This window comes from Erinaceus europaeus, chromosome 1 (assembly GCF_950295315.1).
Source record: "Erinaceus europaeus chromosome 1, mEriEur2.1, whole genome shotgun sequence".
NCBI classification, from domain to species: domain Eukaryota; kingdom Metazoa; phylum Chordata; class Mammalia; order Eulipotyphla; family Erinaceidae; genus Erinaceus; species Erinaceus europaeus.
The window spans coordinates 84,636,160-84,649,989 of NC_080162.1; the positions used below are offsets into that span (position 1 = coordinate 84,636,160).

The window sequence follows — 13,830 nt, forward strand, 5'->3', positions numbered from 1 at the left end:
TTTGAGCAATGAGTCCCCCAATAGAGAGTAATTATGAGGATCAGGTGTGACTACATGTGTAAGCCTGTAAAGCCTGTAGTGAGTGCTGTGCTGGACAACAAGTTAACCTCAGTTCTTTTTTTAAAATTTTTTAATATTTATTTATTTACTTTTGTTGCCCTTGTTTTATTGTTGTAGTTATTATTGTTGATGTAGTCGTTGTTGGATAGGACAGAGAGAAATGGAGAGAGGAAGGGAAGACAAATAGGGGGAGAGAAAGACAGACACCTGCAGACCTGCTTCACCGCCTGTGAAGCGACTCCTCTGCAGGTGGGGAGCCGGGGCTCGAACTGGGATCCTTTCTTTCACTGGTCCTTGCACTTTGCACCACCTGCGCTTAACTCACTGCTCTACAGCCTGACTCCCTTAACCTCAGTTCTCTTCTTCCCACTTTAGAGGCCTGTCACTAGATGGCAGTCCATCTCAGTCACTTTACCTCCCCTTGGGTGGCAGGAGCCGAGAAACACTTCTCAACTACATGCAGAATACCCAGCTTTTTAAGAGCAGCATTTGAAGAACTGGAACACACAAAGTGACCACTACAGCAAGATGAAGTCAGAGGCAGCTGCAGTCAATACCAGTTACCAACCAGATGGGCTGGTAGCAACCTACACAACCTTTTATAGTAAACCAGCCTCTTCTCTCTGGCATCAGCTGAATGCTCTGCTGGCCCTCGCACCTTTGAAATGCTTTAAGTTGTCTTCTTCCTGGGTCAACATCTTTCAGACAGGATCCTCTAACACAGTCCATATCTTCAGTTTTGGGATGGTCAGCTAGCTGGACTGCAGGAGTTTAGGGAGAAGTATCAGAAGATAGAGTGTGAATTATTCAAATAACTAAACACACACACACACACACACCTGTGGCTGGAGAATGGAGAGGTGTTAAGAGCTAGAAGTGATAGAACCAGATTCTACAAGGCATACCTACTCCCCACATGCAGTGGGAAGTCACAGTTTGAAACCAGAAGTAAAGGATCATGAATTAATTTCATTTTGAGACTTAAGACTTGGAGAATATACACAGGTTAAAAAACAAACAATAACAAATGGGCTGGTTTGCTCAACACGTGGTTGAGCAAACACATTACAGTATGCAAGGAGCCTGGCTGGAGGCCCCGTCCCCACCTGCAGGGAGAAAGCTTTGCCACTGGTGAAGCAGGGCTACAGGTGTCTCTCTCTCTGTTTCTCCTCCTCCCTCTCGATTTCTGCCTGTATCTATCCAATAAATAAGTAAAGATAATTAAAAAAAAACTTCAAAAAGGGTAAATAGTCTAGGTAAGACGAGATGGGCTTTGGGTTTTTGGGTGGAGTGAGAAACACCTGAAAGTGAACAAGACTTGACAAGGGGTGACTGTGGAGTTGAGTCAGGGCAGCCACCAAGGGTTTGTGCCCAAGAACCTTAGAAGAATCCAGGGCTACATACTGAGAGTGAGCCCGGGGGCGGGGCAGGACTCAGGCCATGGGGTGAGGCACAGATGCAGACCTGGTGGGAAGGGTGGCGCATGGGAGTGGAAGCTCAAGTCCAGGGAAGGGTCAGCTCTGTCTGGGGACCCAGCCCATTGGAAGAGACGCTTCTGAGGAGCTGAGGGCAGAGGGAGGAGGCAAACAGGAGGAGTCAGGTCATAAAATCCAAAGTCGTATTTGCAAGAGAGGCGGGCGGGTGGAGGTAGCACAGAGAGGGGAGGCCCCAGGGCCTGAGGGCCTCGGACGCTGCGGAGGGTCTAAAGGCTCGGGCCTGGCGAGCTCCTCCAGAGGATGGGACCCTCCAAAGCTACACAGGCGGGTGAGGCCAAAGAGACTTGAATTAAGCCGTCGGCCAGCGCGGCCTGGGTTCAACCCGGCGCCGCCAGAGGGGCGGGGCAGAACTACTGTCTATCAAATCCCGCCGGCCAATCAGCAGGAGGCCGCGCCCCCACCCTCCCTGGAGAGTGCGCGCGGAGGGTCCGCCCCCGCCGCCGCCGCCGCCGCCACGGGTGTGAGGTGGCCCGGCCCGGCTCCCTCCGCTGGGCAGCCCGCCCAGGTTACTGAGCTTGGCGGCGGGCTACTCTGCACCCTTCTCTCCTCTCCTCTCCTCCAAGCAGGCCGCTGCGTCGGCGGCGCTTGGGAGCTGGGGTGAGGAAACGGCCGCGGCTGGGCCTGTGCGGGACAGTGGGCTGCGCGGCCGTCTGTGCATGTGCAGTGGGCAGCCGGGCCGGCGCGGGGCTGCCGCGCGTGACGGAGCGGGTCGAGGCCGCCGGGAGGCGCAGGGAAGGACGAAGGGGCCGGCCTGTGGGCTGCGAGGGGCGCGTCCCCACCCAGGGCCTGCGCGGGGGTCGCGGGGCGCAGGCGCGGCAGGCGGGGGTCCTCCCCACGGGCGCGCGGGCGCCTTTGTTCCCGGCGCGCGGGCCGGGGGCGGAACCTGTAGCGCCGCCCCGCCCCCGCTCACGCCCCGCCCCGTCTCCGCCTGCAGGAGCCGCCGCCGGGGCCAGCTCGCCGGCAGCCTCAGCCCCCGCTGCCGCCGCCGCCGCCCGCTCCCCGGCCGGGCCTGTCCCGCCGCCGCCGCCGCCGCCCCCACCCCGCCGCTTTGTCCCCAGCTCCGGAGCCATGGCGGGCGCAGCGTCCCCCTGCGCCAATGGCTGCGGCCCCGGCGCGCCGTCGGACGCCGAGGTGCTGCACCTCTGCCGCAGCCTCGAGGTGGGCACCGTCATGACTTTGTTCTACTCCAAGAAGTCGCAGCGGCCCGAGCGGAAGACTTTCCAGGTCAAGCTGGAGACGCGGCAGATCACGTGGAGCCGGGGCGCCGACAAGATCGAGGGGGCCAGTAAGTGCGCCCCCTCCCCGGGCCCGGTCCCGGTCCCGGCGCGCATGCAGCCCGGGGGACTCGGGCAAACTTTCGGGGCCTCCCCGCCCCCCCCCATCCTGAGCCCCGCCCCCGCCTGGACTCCGGTGTCACCGGGGGAGGGGGGACGGGGGACGGGGGGCATCCGGGTCCTTAGTCACCTGACAGGACACCCCCTCCCCCAGCCGGGGGTGGGGGGAGTGTTGCGGCTCTTGGCCCAGAGGCCTAAACCTTCTAGCGGGTTACAGACCTGCCAGGAGGATGTCGGGGATCCCCCGCCCCCCATCAAGGGGGTTGATGACCCCCAAGTCAGCCCCCAGATTGTGGGGTCAGAGCCGGCGGTCCCCACTCACCATCCTCTCTCCACACAGCAGCTTTGGGGGAGTCTCTGGTCCTCCAGACTGGGGCGGGGGGGGGGTAGCCCGCAGATCTCATTTGCAAAGGCACCTTTGGGTTCCCTCCCTCGGGACAGCTTGGGCTGATGTGGGGTTAGGTGGGGCGAGCCGAGGAGCGGAGCGGGGAAGTGGTCCTGTCGTCCATGTCGTTTTGGGGGGAGTCCGAGGAGGGAGGGGGCGGCGGGCAGCAGCCCCCGCCCCCTTGCTTTTGTCCTGAAGCTAAATTTGGGAGGTCTGGCTCCCCCTGTCCTGGGGAGCTCGCTCTCAAGAGAGACCTGGGCCCCAGGCCTTCAGGCTTTGCCTGGTGCCTCAGAGTCAGGTACTTTTCTACAGAGCACGCAGATTTTTCTTTTCTTTTCTTTTTGGGTGGGGGTGGGGAGTGGGGGGGTAGCTCTTTGTGTCCTATGGCCACAGGGAGCCAGGAGGGGCAACTCTTGGTTTCCTGTCTCTTTGCCTTCCCAGCTCTGAGCTCAGCTGCTTTTGTTGGGAGTTGGGGGACTTTTTTTTTTTTTAACCTCTTAGCTCAGATTTTTCAATATTGTTCCACTTAACACGTGTGGTGGGGCTGGGCACCCAGCTCCGGCCTCCATTCTCCACCTTCATGTGAGAGAAGAGAGATGATGTGACTACAACCCCAGGCTCCTACGAGGATGCTTCAGAGACTGGTGTTAGAACTTGGTTTCCTGCTAGGTTTTTGACAGAGGAGTCAGCAATTGACCCCCCCTCCCAAAAAAAAAAAAAAGAAAAAGAAGAATGTCCTGTAGACCTTTTTTATTTTACTTTTTTTAGTATAGCACAAGTGCTTATAGGTGGATGAGGAGATTGGGAGGAAGGAAGGCTTTGTGGTGAAGCAGCCACCCTCAGCTACAAGCTCTAAGTCTGACACAGCTGCAGAACTTAAAAGTGCCAGCATGTTTGCTCTGTACCCTCACTGGCCCTGCCAGCCGCTAGGAGAAAATGGGTTTGAGAAACTGCATTCTAAAGTGGAAGGAAGAGAGCCCCGGGGACATCATGCCACCATCAAGACCCCAGGCACAGCCTCATGCTTGCTTCTGTGGTCCTTCCTTTGATCTGCTGAACTTGTGACACTAGCCAGAGGTTCCCGAGTACAGATACAGAATGTCAAACGGGTTCTCACCATGTATGTGACCAACAGTAGTTAAAGGCAGGTATGGATTGGAAGCCCACATGGAAGAGTTGTGTGTGTCTTGACCAGTTATTTTCTCTGAACCTGTAATTTGTCTGTGAAATGGGCGTGTGATTGTTTTGGGAGAATACATGAGAAAATTGGTGGAAAACATCTGACACAACATTGAAAAGTTGTACAAGTTTAATAATTGTGAACTATGGCTAATAGCACGCTATATTGGCAGGCAAAATAGCTTACTTGGATAGTGCGCTGCATTGTCATGTGCACCACCCAAGTTCAAGCCCAGCCCCCACCACACTGAAGGAAGCTTCAGTGCTGTGGCCACTTTCTGTCTCTCTGCCTCTAATCAAAAACTAAAATTAAATTTAAAAATAAAATATAATAGCAATATTGTTAATATGCTGCTTGCCCTCTTTGACCCTGAACTGGGGATCTTTTAAAATTTTTTTTATATTTATTTATTTTCCCTTTTGTTGCCCTTGTTGTTTTTCTTTTTTTCTTTTTTTTTTTTTTAATTTATTTAGTAACGTGAAAGAGAGAGAGAAAGAACCAGACATCACTCTGCTACATGTGCTGCCGGGAATTGAACTCAGTACCGCATGCTCAGGTGTCTAATGCTTTATCCATTGCGCCACCTCCTGGACCACTGTTGTTTTTCATTGTTGTTGTAGATATTATTGTTGTTATTGACGTCTTCATTGATTGGATAGGACAGAGAGATGGAGAGAGCACGGGAAGGCAGAGAGGGGGAGAGAAAGAGAGACACTGAGACCTGCTTCATCCTCTGTGAAGTTACTCCCCTGCAGGTGGGGAGCTGGGTGCTGAAATCAGTCCTTGCGCTTTGTGCCACATGTGCTTAACCTGCTGCGCTACCGCCCGACTCCCAGAACGGGGGATCTTTTTAAAAATCTTTTACTTATTTAATTGAGAGAAATAAAATCAGGCGGGAAGTGGGGGAGGTAGAGAGAGAGAGATATATACCTGTAGCACTGCCTCATCATTTGCGAAGCTTCCCTCTGCATCGGGGATGGTGGGCTTGAACCTATGTCCCTGCTCATTGTAATGTGATTCTGCATGCTCCCTCCTCCCAAGTGAACTCAGGTATGTTGTACCATTTCAGAGAAGGAGACAGAACCATCACACCACTGTTCTACTATCCATGGAAATCCCCATGTGCTGTCCATGGTGTTTCCATGTGGTGTAGAGCTCAATCCTAGGGCCTCTCACACAGGAAGATATGCACTCTACCCAGTGTGCTATTTCTCAGTCCTGGACTGGGGGTCATGAGGATGGTGGCATGTGACTGTAAGCGAGGGTGTGTAGGAAGGGAGATTGGGGACTAAGTTGACAGTTAACTTAAATCATTACCCAGAAAAGTGGAGGAAATGATTCTGTTTCGCCGCTCCTACCATGTAGAATTGTTTCTGTAGAGTAAGTGTATGGAAATTTGCACATCCGACTCCTGAGTGTCTTTTTTGTGTAGGCATAAGCAGGAAGAAGTGATGTGGAGAGGAGAGAGTCTATCTAGTTCACAGTGCCTTTTGTCTTTGGGGTCATGGAAACAGGAATGCAGGTGATCTCATGACTCCAGCCACAGACAGGGGTACAGATGATTTTTTTTTTTTTTTTACCAGAGCTGATCAGCACTCTGGTTAAAAAAAAAAAAAAAATCAGATGACTTTTTAGTTGGGAATGTAGGCAGAAAGGGCCCTGGTCCTTTGACTTTGAGAGACCTGGGATGAAGGGGCTTGGATAATAAGGCTAAGCAGATGCTTGTGTAGAGTTAAGAGGTTGTGAATGGAGCCTTCCACAGAAGCTCCCTCACTTCTGCCCATTCAAGAGCATGCTCCGTGGTGGACTCTGATCCCTACAATGCCTTGTGCAGGCTCTGGGGAAAGGCTGAATTGTCAGCTGGGTTCCCTGCCACCTGGTCTCTGGCCCAAAAGCCTCAGACATTTGATTCATTCCAGCTGTCGTTCCCCCCCCCCCACACACACACACCTGTAGCCTGGCTGGCTTGAGAGAGAGGATGCTATTTAATGAAAATGCACAGCACTTGTGTCTGGCCTCCTCCAACCTAATTGCCCCTTCTCAGCTTACTTCTTGGGAAATGGGCCTGTCACCTGCTTGATTCTGGGGTGGTAACTTGCCTTACAGTGGGATGGAGAAGTGCTTTGTTGCTGGTTGTCATAGTGGTTATAACAGGAACTGGGTTGGCATTTTTATGTCGCAGATACTAACTGAGTGAGTACAAAGCAATCATAGACATCTTGTTGAGTGCTCCGGGGACTTCTCATCATGGCTTCTTGGCTAATCCTCACATGGGCCCTGGGGAGTCATCTGGAGTACCACCCCATTTTAATGATGATATGGAAATGACAGGGAGTGAGTATAACACAGGTGGCAGTGCTGGTATGTGACTGTGCCTCAGTTCTCCCCATCCTCAGGTCAGTGACTGACTGGCCAGTTCCAGGGTGACTGAGCCCTGGGGTTGTGTTGTGAGTGAGCCTATGGCCCCCCGTGTTGCTCCTCTGTGAGGGAATCCTGCTTAGACCACTGTACATTACAGACAGCCTGGGCCTCTAATCTCTCCTTCCACACTTTTTCTTCCGGTGCCTCTGGGATAAAATATTTCATCAAGGGTCATTGTGGGCACAGTGGCCCAAGGGGAAACTCCATGGAAGAGCCTGGATTCTAGCCAGGCCTATCTGTGGGGATTTTGAAGCCCCAGGCTTTCCTCTTTGTTTGGTCACTCAGGGACTCTAGTAGGCACCAGGCTCTCTTAGGTGGTGAGTGAAAACAGATATATATTTTTAATTATTTAATTCATTTATTATTGGATAGAGACAGAGAAATTGATGGGAGGAAGAGAGGGGGAAAGAGACAAATCTACACCTTGTGAAGCTTTCCCCCTGTAGGTGGGGACCAGGAGCTTGACCAGGTGCACCAACATCTGGCCTGGTAAAAACAGATCCTTGACCTCAAAGAAACTAAAGCAGAAATGGACAATTCTAGAGGTCCCTTTGACCACAGCTTGGGGAGATAAGAGGAGTGAGGAGAGTAGCAGAAAAAAGTTAACTGTCTGGACAGTTAATTGTAAGAGCAGACAGTATAGGAACTAGCTGTTTAAGGCTTGAGTACTCTGGCTGCCAGAAACATGTTTTGAGGGCTAGCTCCAAGACACCTGAATGGATCAGGACAGTATTGTGGGATTTTCTTTGTACTGACTGGTTGCTCTCAGTGGGAAAGGGGCAAAAACATATGTCTGGATCTCCAGGGCTCACCATCCCTGCCTGTGTGTTTCCTGTCTGACTGTAGCTTTTCCAGGGGAAGTCAGACTTGTGAGTGTTTCCTCACCACTGCAGATTTACCCTGATATGTGGGTTTTCAGATTAGCCCTCAAGACCCTCATCCAGCTAGGGCTGGCTCACTTTTTCCTGTGAACTCAGGAAAGGGGCTTTCTTCAGTGATGATGGGTCACTATCCAGCATTTGCCCCACTCTACCCCCAACTCCTTCAGCCCCCCACCCCAGAATGTCCAGCTTCTCCAGAGGGTGTGTGTGTGTGTGTGTATGTGTGTGTGTATGTGTGTGTGTGTACATAAGTACAAATGCATAGACTTGAGTCACAAGTTAAGAGCTGTTGAACAGTAGCCTTGTTTTGGGTAGCCCTGTGGAATGAGGGTTATTTATTCAATAAATATTATTTAGGCATCACTTGTTTAACTGGTGCTAGACACAGAGGGGTCATAAGATGATTAAGACAGGGTACATAGTCTGTGTCATTGGGAAACTCCCAAACTCCTAGAAGAGACAAACTTGGGAACGTGTAATTATAACCTATTGTGTACATGTACATACCATATAAAAGTTTGTATAGATTGGTCCAGGAGGTGGCACAGTGGATAAAACATTGGACTCTCAAGCATGAGGTCCTGAATTTGATCCCCAGCAGTACATGTACCAGAGTGATATCTGGTTCTTTTTCTCTCTCTCTTCCTATCTTTCTCATTAATAAATAAATAAACTCTTAAAAAAAAATAAAGGTTTGTGTAGAGAGCTCTGAACTGCTCAGGAAGCTGAAAGTGAGAGAAGCTAGCCAGGTGAAGCGTGAGGAGCTTGTCTGTGCCCGGGCTGAGGCACTGGGGGTCACTGTACAGGGGTCATGGATATATATATGTGTTCAGCCTGGTAGGAGTGAACCAACCACAGCTTGCAGTGCTCATCTGGTTGCACTCCATAGGCAGTCCCGAAGACAGTGGCTGTCAGCAGTCACTGAAGCAGGACTGACTTTAATGTTTGAGAGAAACTAAGGAGGGAGCCCAGTGAACTGCAGTTTGCTTCAGAGAGCTGACAGGGTCTGACTTCCTCTTTAAGGCTGAGCCGGTTGCAGCAGTGGTAGAAGGTACTGGGTCTTCAGCAGAGTGAAAGGGGCACAGAGTAGTTTAGAATTAAGCTCTGAACTTAGACTGCTAAAATTCTATTGTGCAACTTAATGGCTCTGTGGCCTTAAGCATGTGAATTTACCTTGCAGGACCCCCCTTGCCCCCAAGATTTATTTATTTATGAGGGAGAGGAGAGGAAAGTGAAAACCCAAGCAGCTCTCTGGCACATGCCATGTCGGGGCTCTAATTTGGGACCTCATATTTGGAAGTCCAAAGCTAGCCATTACTCTGCCTTCTGGGCCACCTTTCAGGGTTTGCTTATTATAAAGAGAAATAGAAGTAACAAAGTGCTTCTCCCCTCGCTCTGGGGCTTTAGCGCTCCAGGCTTTTGTTAAGAGAGATACCACAGCACCAGAGCTTCCCTCAGTGCCGTGGTATTCCCACATGATGTACCTAGACTTGAGCCCCGTTCACGTGCAAAGCCGATTTCCTCCCAGATGAGCTGTCTCTCTGGCCCTCACAAACTTAATCTCCTATAATAATTCAGTGGGAATCTGTGTAAAGTGCTTTGCATTCAGTGTGGCATATGGAAGATGCTTAATGTTTGGGAGTTGTGATGAGGAAGGTGAGGATCAAGTTCCCCAGGTAGAACCAACTGTGGAAGGGAGTAAAGAAATCTGTTGTATTGAGAGGTTGGTACATGACCTCCAAGCCCTTTGAAGACAAGGAGACCCCGCATCTTCTCTCTCAGCCCCTCCATTTTTCAGTGTTCTAGTCTGTCACTGATTTTTGCAGGGTGATGGCATTGACTGCCTTGGTATCAAGTTGGCCCATTTCTTTTTTTTTTTTTTTTAAGATTTTATTTATTCATGAGAAAGATAGAGAGAAAGAACCAGACATCACTCAGGTACATATGCTGCCGGGGATCGAACTGAGGTCCAGTGCTTTAGTCACTGCACCACCTCCTGGACCACAGGTTGGCCCATTTCTAAGTGCCTGTCCTAGGGAAATGCTACCTAAGGCAGTGGAGCCATTTCAGTGTGATGCGGCTGCCACTACTGTCACTGTCTGGGTCGTGACATCTTGTTCCCTTCTGTGTCTTCTGCCTGAGTTCTGGGTTCAAGGGAGTCATAGCTAGATAGGTTGGAAAGAGGACAGGACTCATAATGTCTCAGAGGCCTGGTAGAAGGGAATAGATGTTTTTACTCCTCTTCACTCCACAGATAGACTTGGAGAAGCCAGAGGGGACTTTGAGCACTGTTCTAGGAGAACTGGGGGGGTAGTGTCAGAGGGAAAGTTGTATTGCTCTTTGTTCAGAGAAACAAGGAGCCTGTGCTTCCTTGGGCGTGGGGAGCGGGGTGGACATTGAGAATATAATAATAGCATGGTGACAGGTGATAAAACTCCAGGCAGAGTCAGGGGTGGGAAATGGCACCCAACGGCCTGGCCTTTTTAATTTTAATACTGTAGTCAAATTTGAGTCTTGAGTCTCAGTGCTTTCTTTGACCTTGAGCAAGTTACTTTACCCTTTTTGAAACTGATTTTTCAGCTTTAAAAATACTTCATTGTGTTGTAATACTTTTTTAATATTTCATTTTTATGAGAGAGAGAGAGAGAGAGAGAGAGAGACAGACAGACAGACAGACTGATAGACACAGGCAGGCACGCACGCACACACACACACACACACACACACACACACACACACACACACACCCCGAGACCAGAGCACTATTCAGCTCTGGCCTTTAGTGGTGCTGGGGATTGAGCCTGGGACTTCAGAGCCACAGGCATGGAAGTCTTTTTTCTTAACCATTATGCTATTTCCCTAGCCCCAGATAATCTACTCTTTAGCCTGAACTCTGGCGAGTTTTGTTTTTTTTTCTTAAATTTTATTATCTTTATTTATTGGATAGAGACAGCCAGAAATCAAGAGGGAAGTGGGTGATAGTGACAGACACCTGCAGCACTGCTTCACCACTTGCAAAGCTTTCCTCCTGCAGGTGGGGACCGGAGGCTCGAACCCAGGTCCTTGAGTATTATAATACACGCGCGCAACCAGGTGTGCCACCACCTGGCCCCCCGGTGAGTTGTTTTTGATTAGCTACAGCTCCTGATTGTGGACGCTCCTGACTAGTTGCTTCCCACTAGATCCTCTGTTGCCCTCATCTTACTGTCATAGCCCCAGCAAGATTACTTTCACATTCTTTCAGAGGCTTCACAGGGTAGCTGGACAGGTGATAGGACAGGAAGCAACTTATCTGAGAAGGGACGAAAAGCCTCACTCTGACCTATTCCTCCTGCTGGTTCATGGTGACAGCTGTCCCTGCATCTGCCAGTGAAATGGAAACTTGGACTCCATAATCTGGGTGCTCTGAGAAGGGCCATTTCAGAACCCCCATGATAAATTCAAGCGCTCTATCTTCACCCCACATCTTCACTTGTTCATGTTTGTTGTGAGCCCGGCTGCTAGATTTTAGGCACTAAACTAGATATAATTACTTCTAACTTCTGACATGTTCATAGGGACAGTAGATCTTTAGTTTGATCTGCTTTCTGTATCACCATAGTTACTCTATCCTTCAAACATACAAACAAACAGACAAAAACATCCAGCTTTCCTGGGCCTTTGTTGTGCTGAACAGGCAAGACACCACTTAGTGCTTCCTTGACTTTGGACTCTGGCATTTGTTAACTTGTCAAGCACCATGGAGTTCTGTAGTGAACATAAAGGTTAAGGGAGATAAGCCAGGTGGGGGAGATAGCATCATGGTTGTGCAAAAGACTTTTCCTGCCTGAAGTTCTGAAGTCCCAAATTCAATCCCCAGCACCACTATAAGCCAGAGCTGAGCAGTGTTCTTTCCTCTCTCACTCTCTATCTTTCTTCTATCTCTCTCTCATTAAAATAAAATATATTTATTTTTTAAATTTCTTTATTGGGGGATTAATGGCTTAAAGTCCACAGTAAAATACAATAGTTTGTACATGTGTACCATTTCCACATAACAATATAACCCCCACTAGGTCCTCCTCTGCTATCATGTTCCAGGACCTGAACCCCCCCCTCACCCCCACCCCAGAGTCTTTTACTTTATAATACACTAACTCCAGTCCAAGTTCTGCTTAGTGTTTTCCATTCTGCTCTTGTTTTTAATTTTTTTTTAATCTGTATTTATTAGATAGAGACAACCAGAAATGGAGAGGGGAGGGAGTGACGGGGAGAGAGACACCTGCAGCCCTGCTTCACCACTCGTGAAGCTTTCCCCCTGCAGGTGGGGACTGGAGGCTCGAACCTGGGTGCTTGCACACTGTAGCATGTATGCTCAACCAGGTGTGCCACCACCTGGCCCGTTTTTCAACTTCTGTCTATGAGTGAGATCATCCCATATTCATTCTTTTGTTTCTGACTTATCTCACTTAACATGATTCCTTCAAGCTCCATCCAAGATGGGGTAAAGAAGGTGAATTCAATGAAGATACACCACAACTTATTCATCTACTCATCTGTTGTTGGACACCTGGTTGCTTCCAAGTTTTGTCTATTACAGATTGTGCTGCTGTGAACATATGTGTACACAAATCTTTTTGGATGGATGTGTTGGGTTCCTTAGGATATATCCCCACGAGAGGAATTGCAGGGTCATAGGGTCGGTCCATTTCTAGCCTTCTGAGAGTTCTCCAGACTGCTCTCCACGTGGGTTGGACGAATTTATGTTTCCACCAGCAGAGCCAGGAGGGTTCCTTTGTCCCCACAACCTCTCCAACATTTGTTGTTGCTACCTTTTCTGATGTATGGTGTTCTCACAGGAGTGAAGTGGAAAATAAAATACATTTCAAAATGGGGTCGGGGGGAGATAGAACCAGAAAGGGCATAGGCAGGATCTCATAGGTCCTGGGGGTGCTGCCATGAAAATAAACCTGATGCTGCTCTGTTAGTCAGGAGAGGTGATGGCAGGCCATGGTAACAAGTGACCTCAAATCTCAGTGGCTGATGACAAACTAGTTGTTGTCATTTCTCCTATTAAATGTGGATGTCTCTGACAAGCCACATCATTTCCCCTATAGAATGGCCTCTGGCTCAGCCCAATGATGCAGAATCTTAACACTGGGCAAATGAAACCAGAGAGGAAATTGGGGCTGGAGAGTAATTTATTGTGACTTGAGTATGTGATGCAGTGAATATGGCTCTGCTGTGTGAATAGGCTGCTACCCATGTAGGCCAAGAAGTAGCCATGTCTAAGATGATAGGAAATAGGTAACTTGGAGGTACTCAAGCTGAACCCTTGTTTGCCTTCATGTTATCTCCCTGACTTTACCCCAATATGTATGCTCTCTCTCAAGCTGCTTCTTAGTTGTTGTTTTTTGTTTGTTTGTTTTTAAAATTTTATTTATTAATGAAAAAGAGAAGAGAAAAAAACAGACATCACTCTGGTACATGTGCTGCTGGGGATTGACCCTCATGCTTGCAAGTCCAGTGCTTTATTTGCTGTACTGCCTCCTGCTTCTGAGTGTTTCATCTGTTGTGGCTATAGCTTCCTGCTGTCACCTCAGTTAGTCTCTCACTCATCTTGCCTTTAAGATAGGGTGGTAGATAGGCTTTCCAGAGTGTGCTAGGTATGCTAGGGTCTCCAGAGGAATTGGGGAACCTAGATACCCGGAGGCCTCTAATGAGTGCCTTTAACCCCCAGAAAATAGGGGGAAGAGGTGGTTTGGGAGGTGGCACAGTGGGTATAGCATTAGACTTTCAATCAGGAGGTTCCAAGTTCGGTGGTGTCAGAGTGATGCTCTGGTTCTCTGTCCTCCTCCTCTCATAAATAAATACCCTTTTTTTTTTTTAATTTGGTAAGGAAGTATGAGAAGTGGGTTGGTCTTTGTGCTTGAGTTTGGAGAAGAGGCAGTAGAGATATGGGGTTGGTTTCTTTGGGTGAGGCTATTGTTCTTCTAGGAGATAGAACTCAGGAATGTCTGCTTATATTCCTGGCTCAGACCTGAATGTTCTACTACCTTTGCAAGACTAGTTCTTTCAAAGTGGTGCTTTGGTA

At 49.5% G+C, this 13,830-nt stretch overlaps 1 protein-coding gene across 3 annotated transcripts in view; it reads left to right on the forward strand.

Annotated features, from left to right (window-relative positions):
• The first annotated feature begins 2,015 nt into the window (after nt 1–2,015).
• PLCG1 (phospholipase C gamma 1) overlaps nt 2,016–13,830 on the forward strand; it is a 49,839-nt gene continuing 38,024 nt past the window's right edge. For 2 of the 3 annotated variants that reach the window (XM_060190057.1, XM_060190065.1), the window contains exons 1-2: nt 2,016–2,153; nt 2,491–2,841. In XM_060190057.1, the coding sequence (XP_060046040.1) occupies nt 2,625–2,841 (217 nt within the window). In that variant the 5' untranslated portion in view covers nt 2,016–2,153; nt 2,491–2,624. Of the gene's footprint in view, nt 2,154–2,175; nt 2,842–13,830 lie in introns of those variants that run through there. The other variant, XM_060190076.1, reaches the window with a different exon arrangement.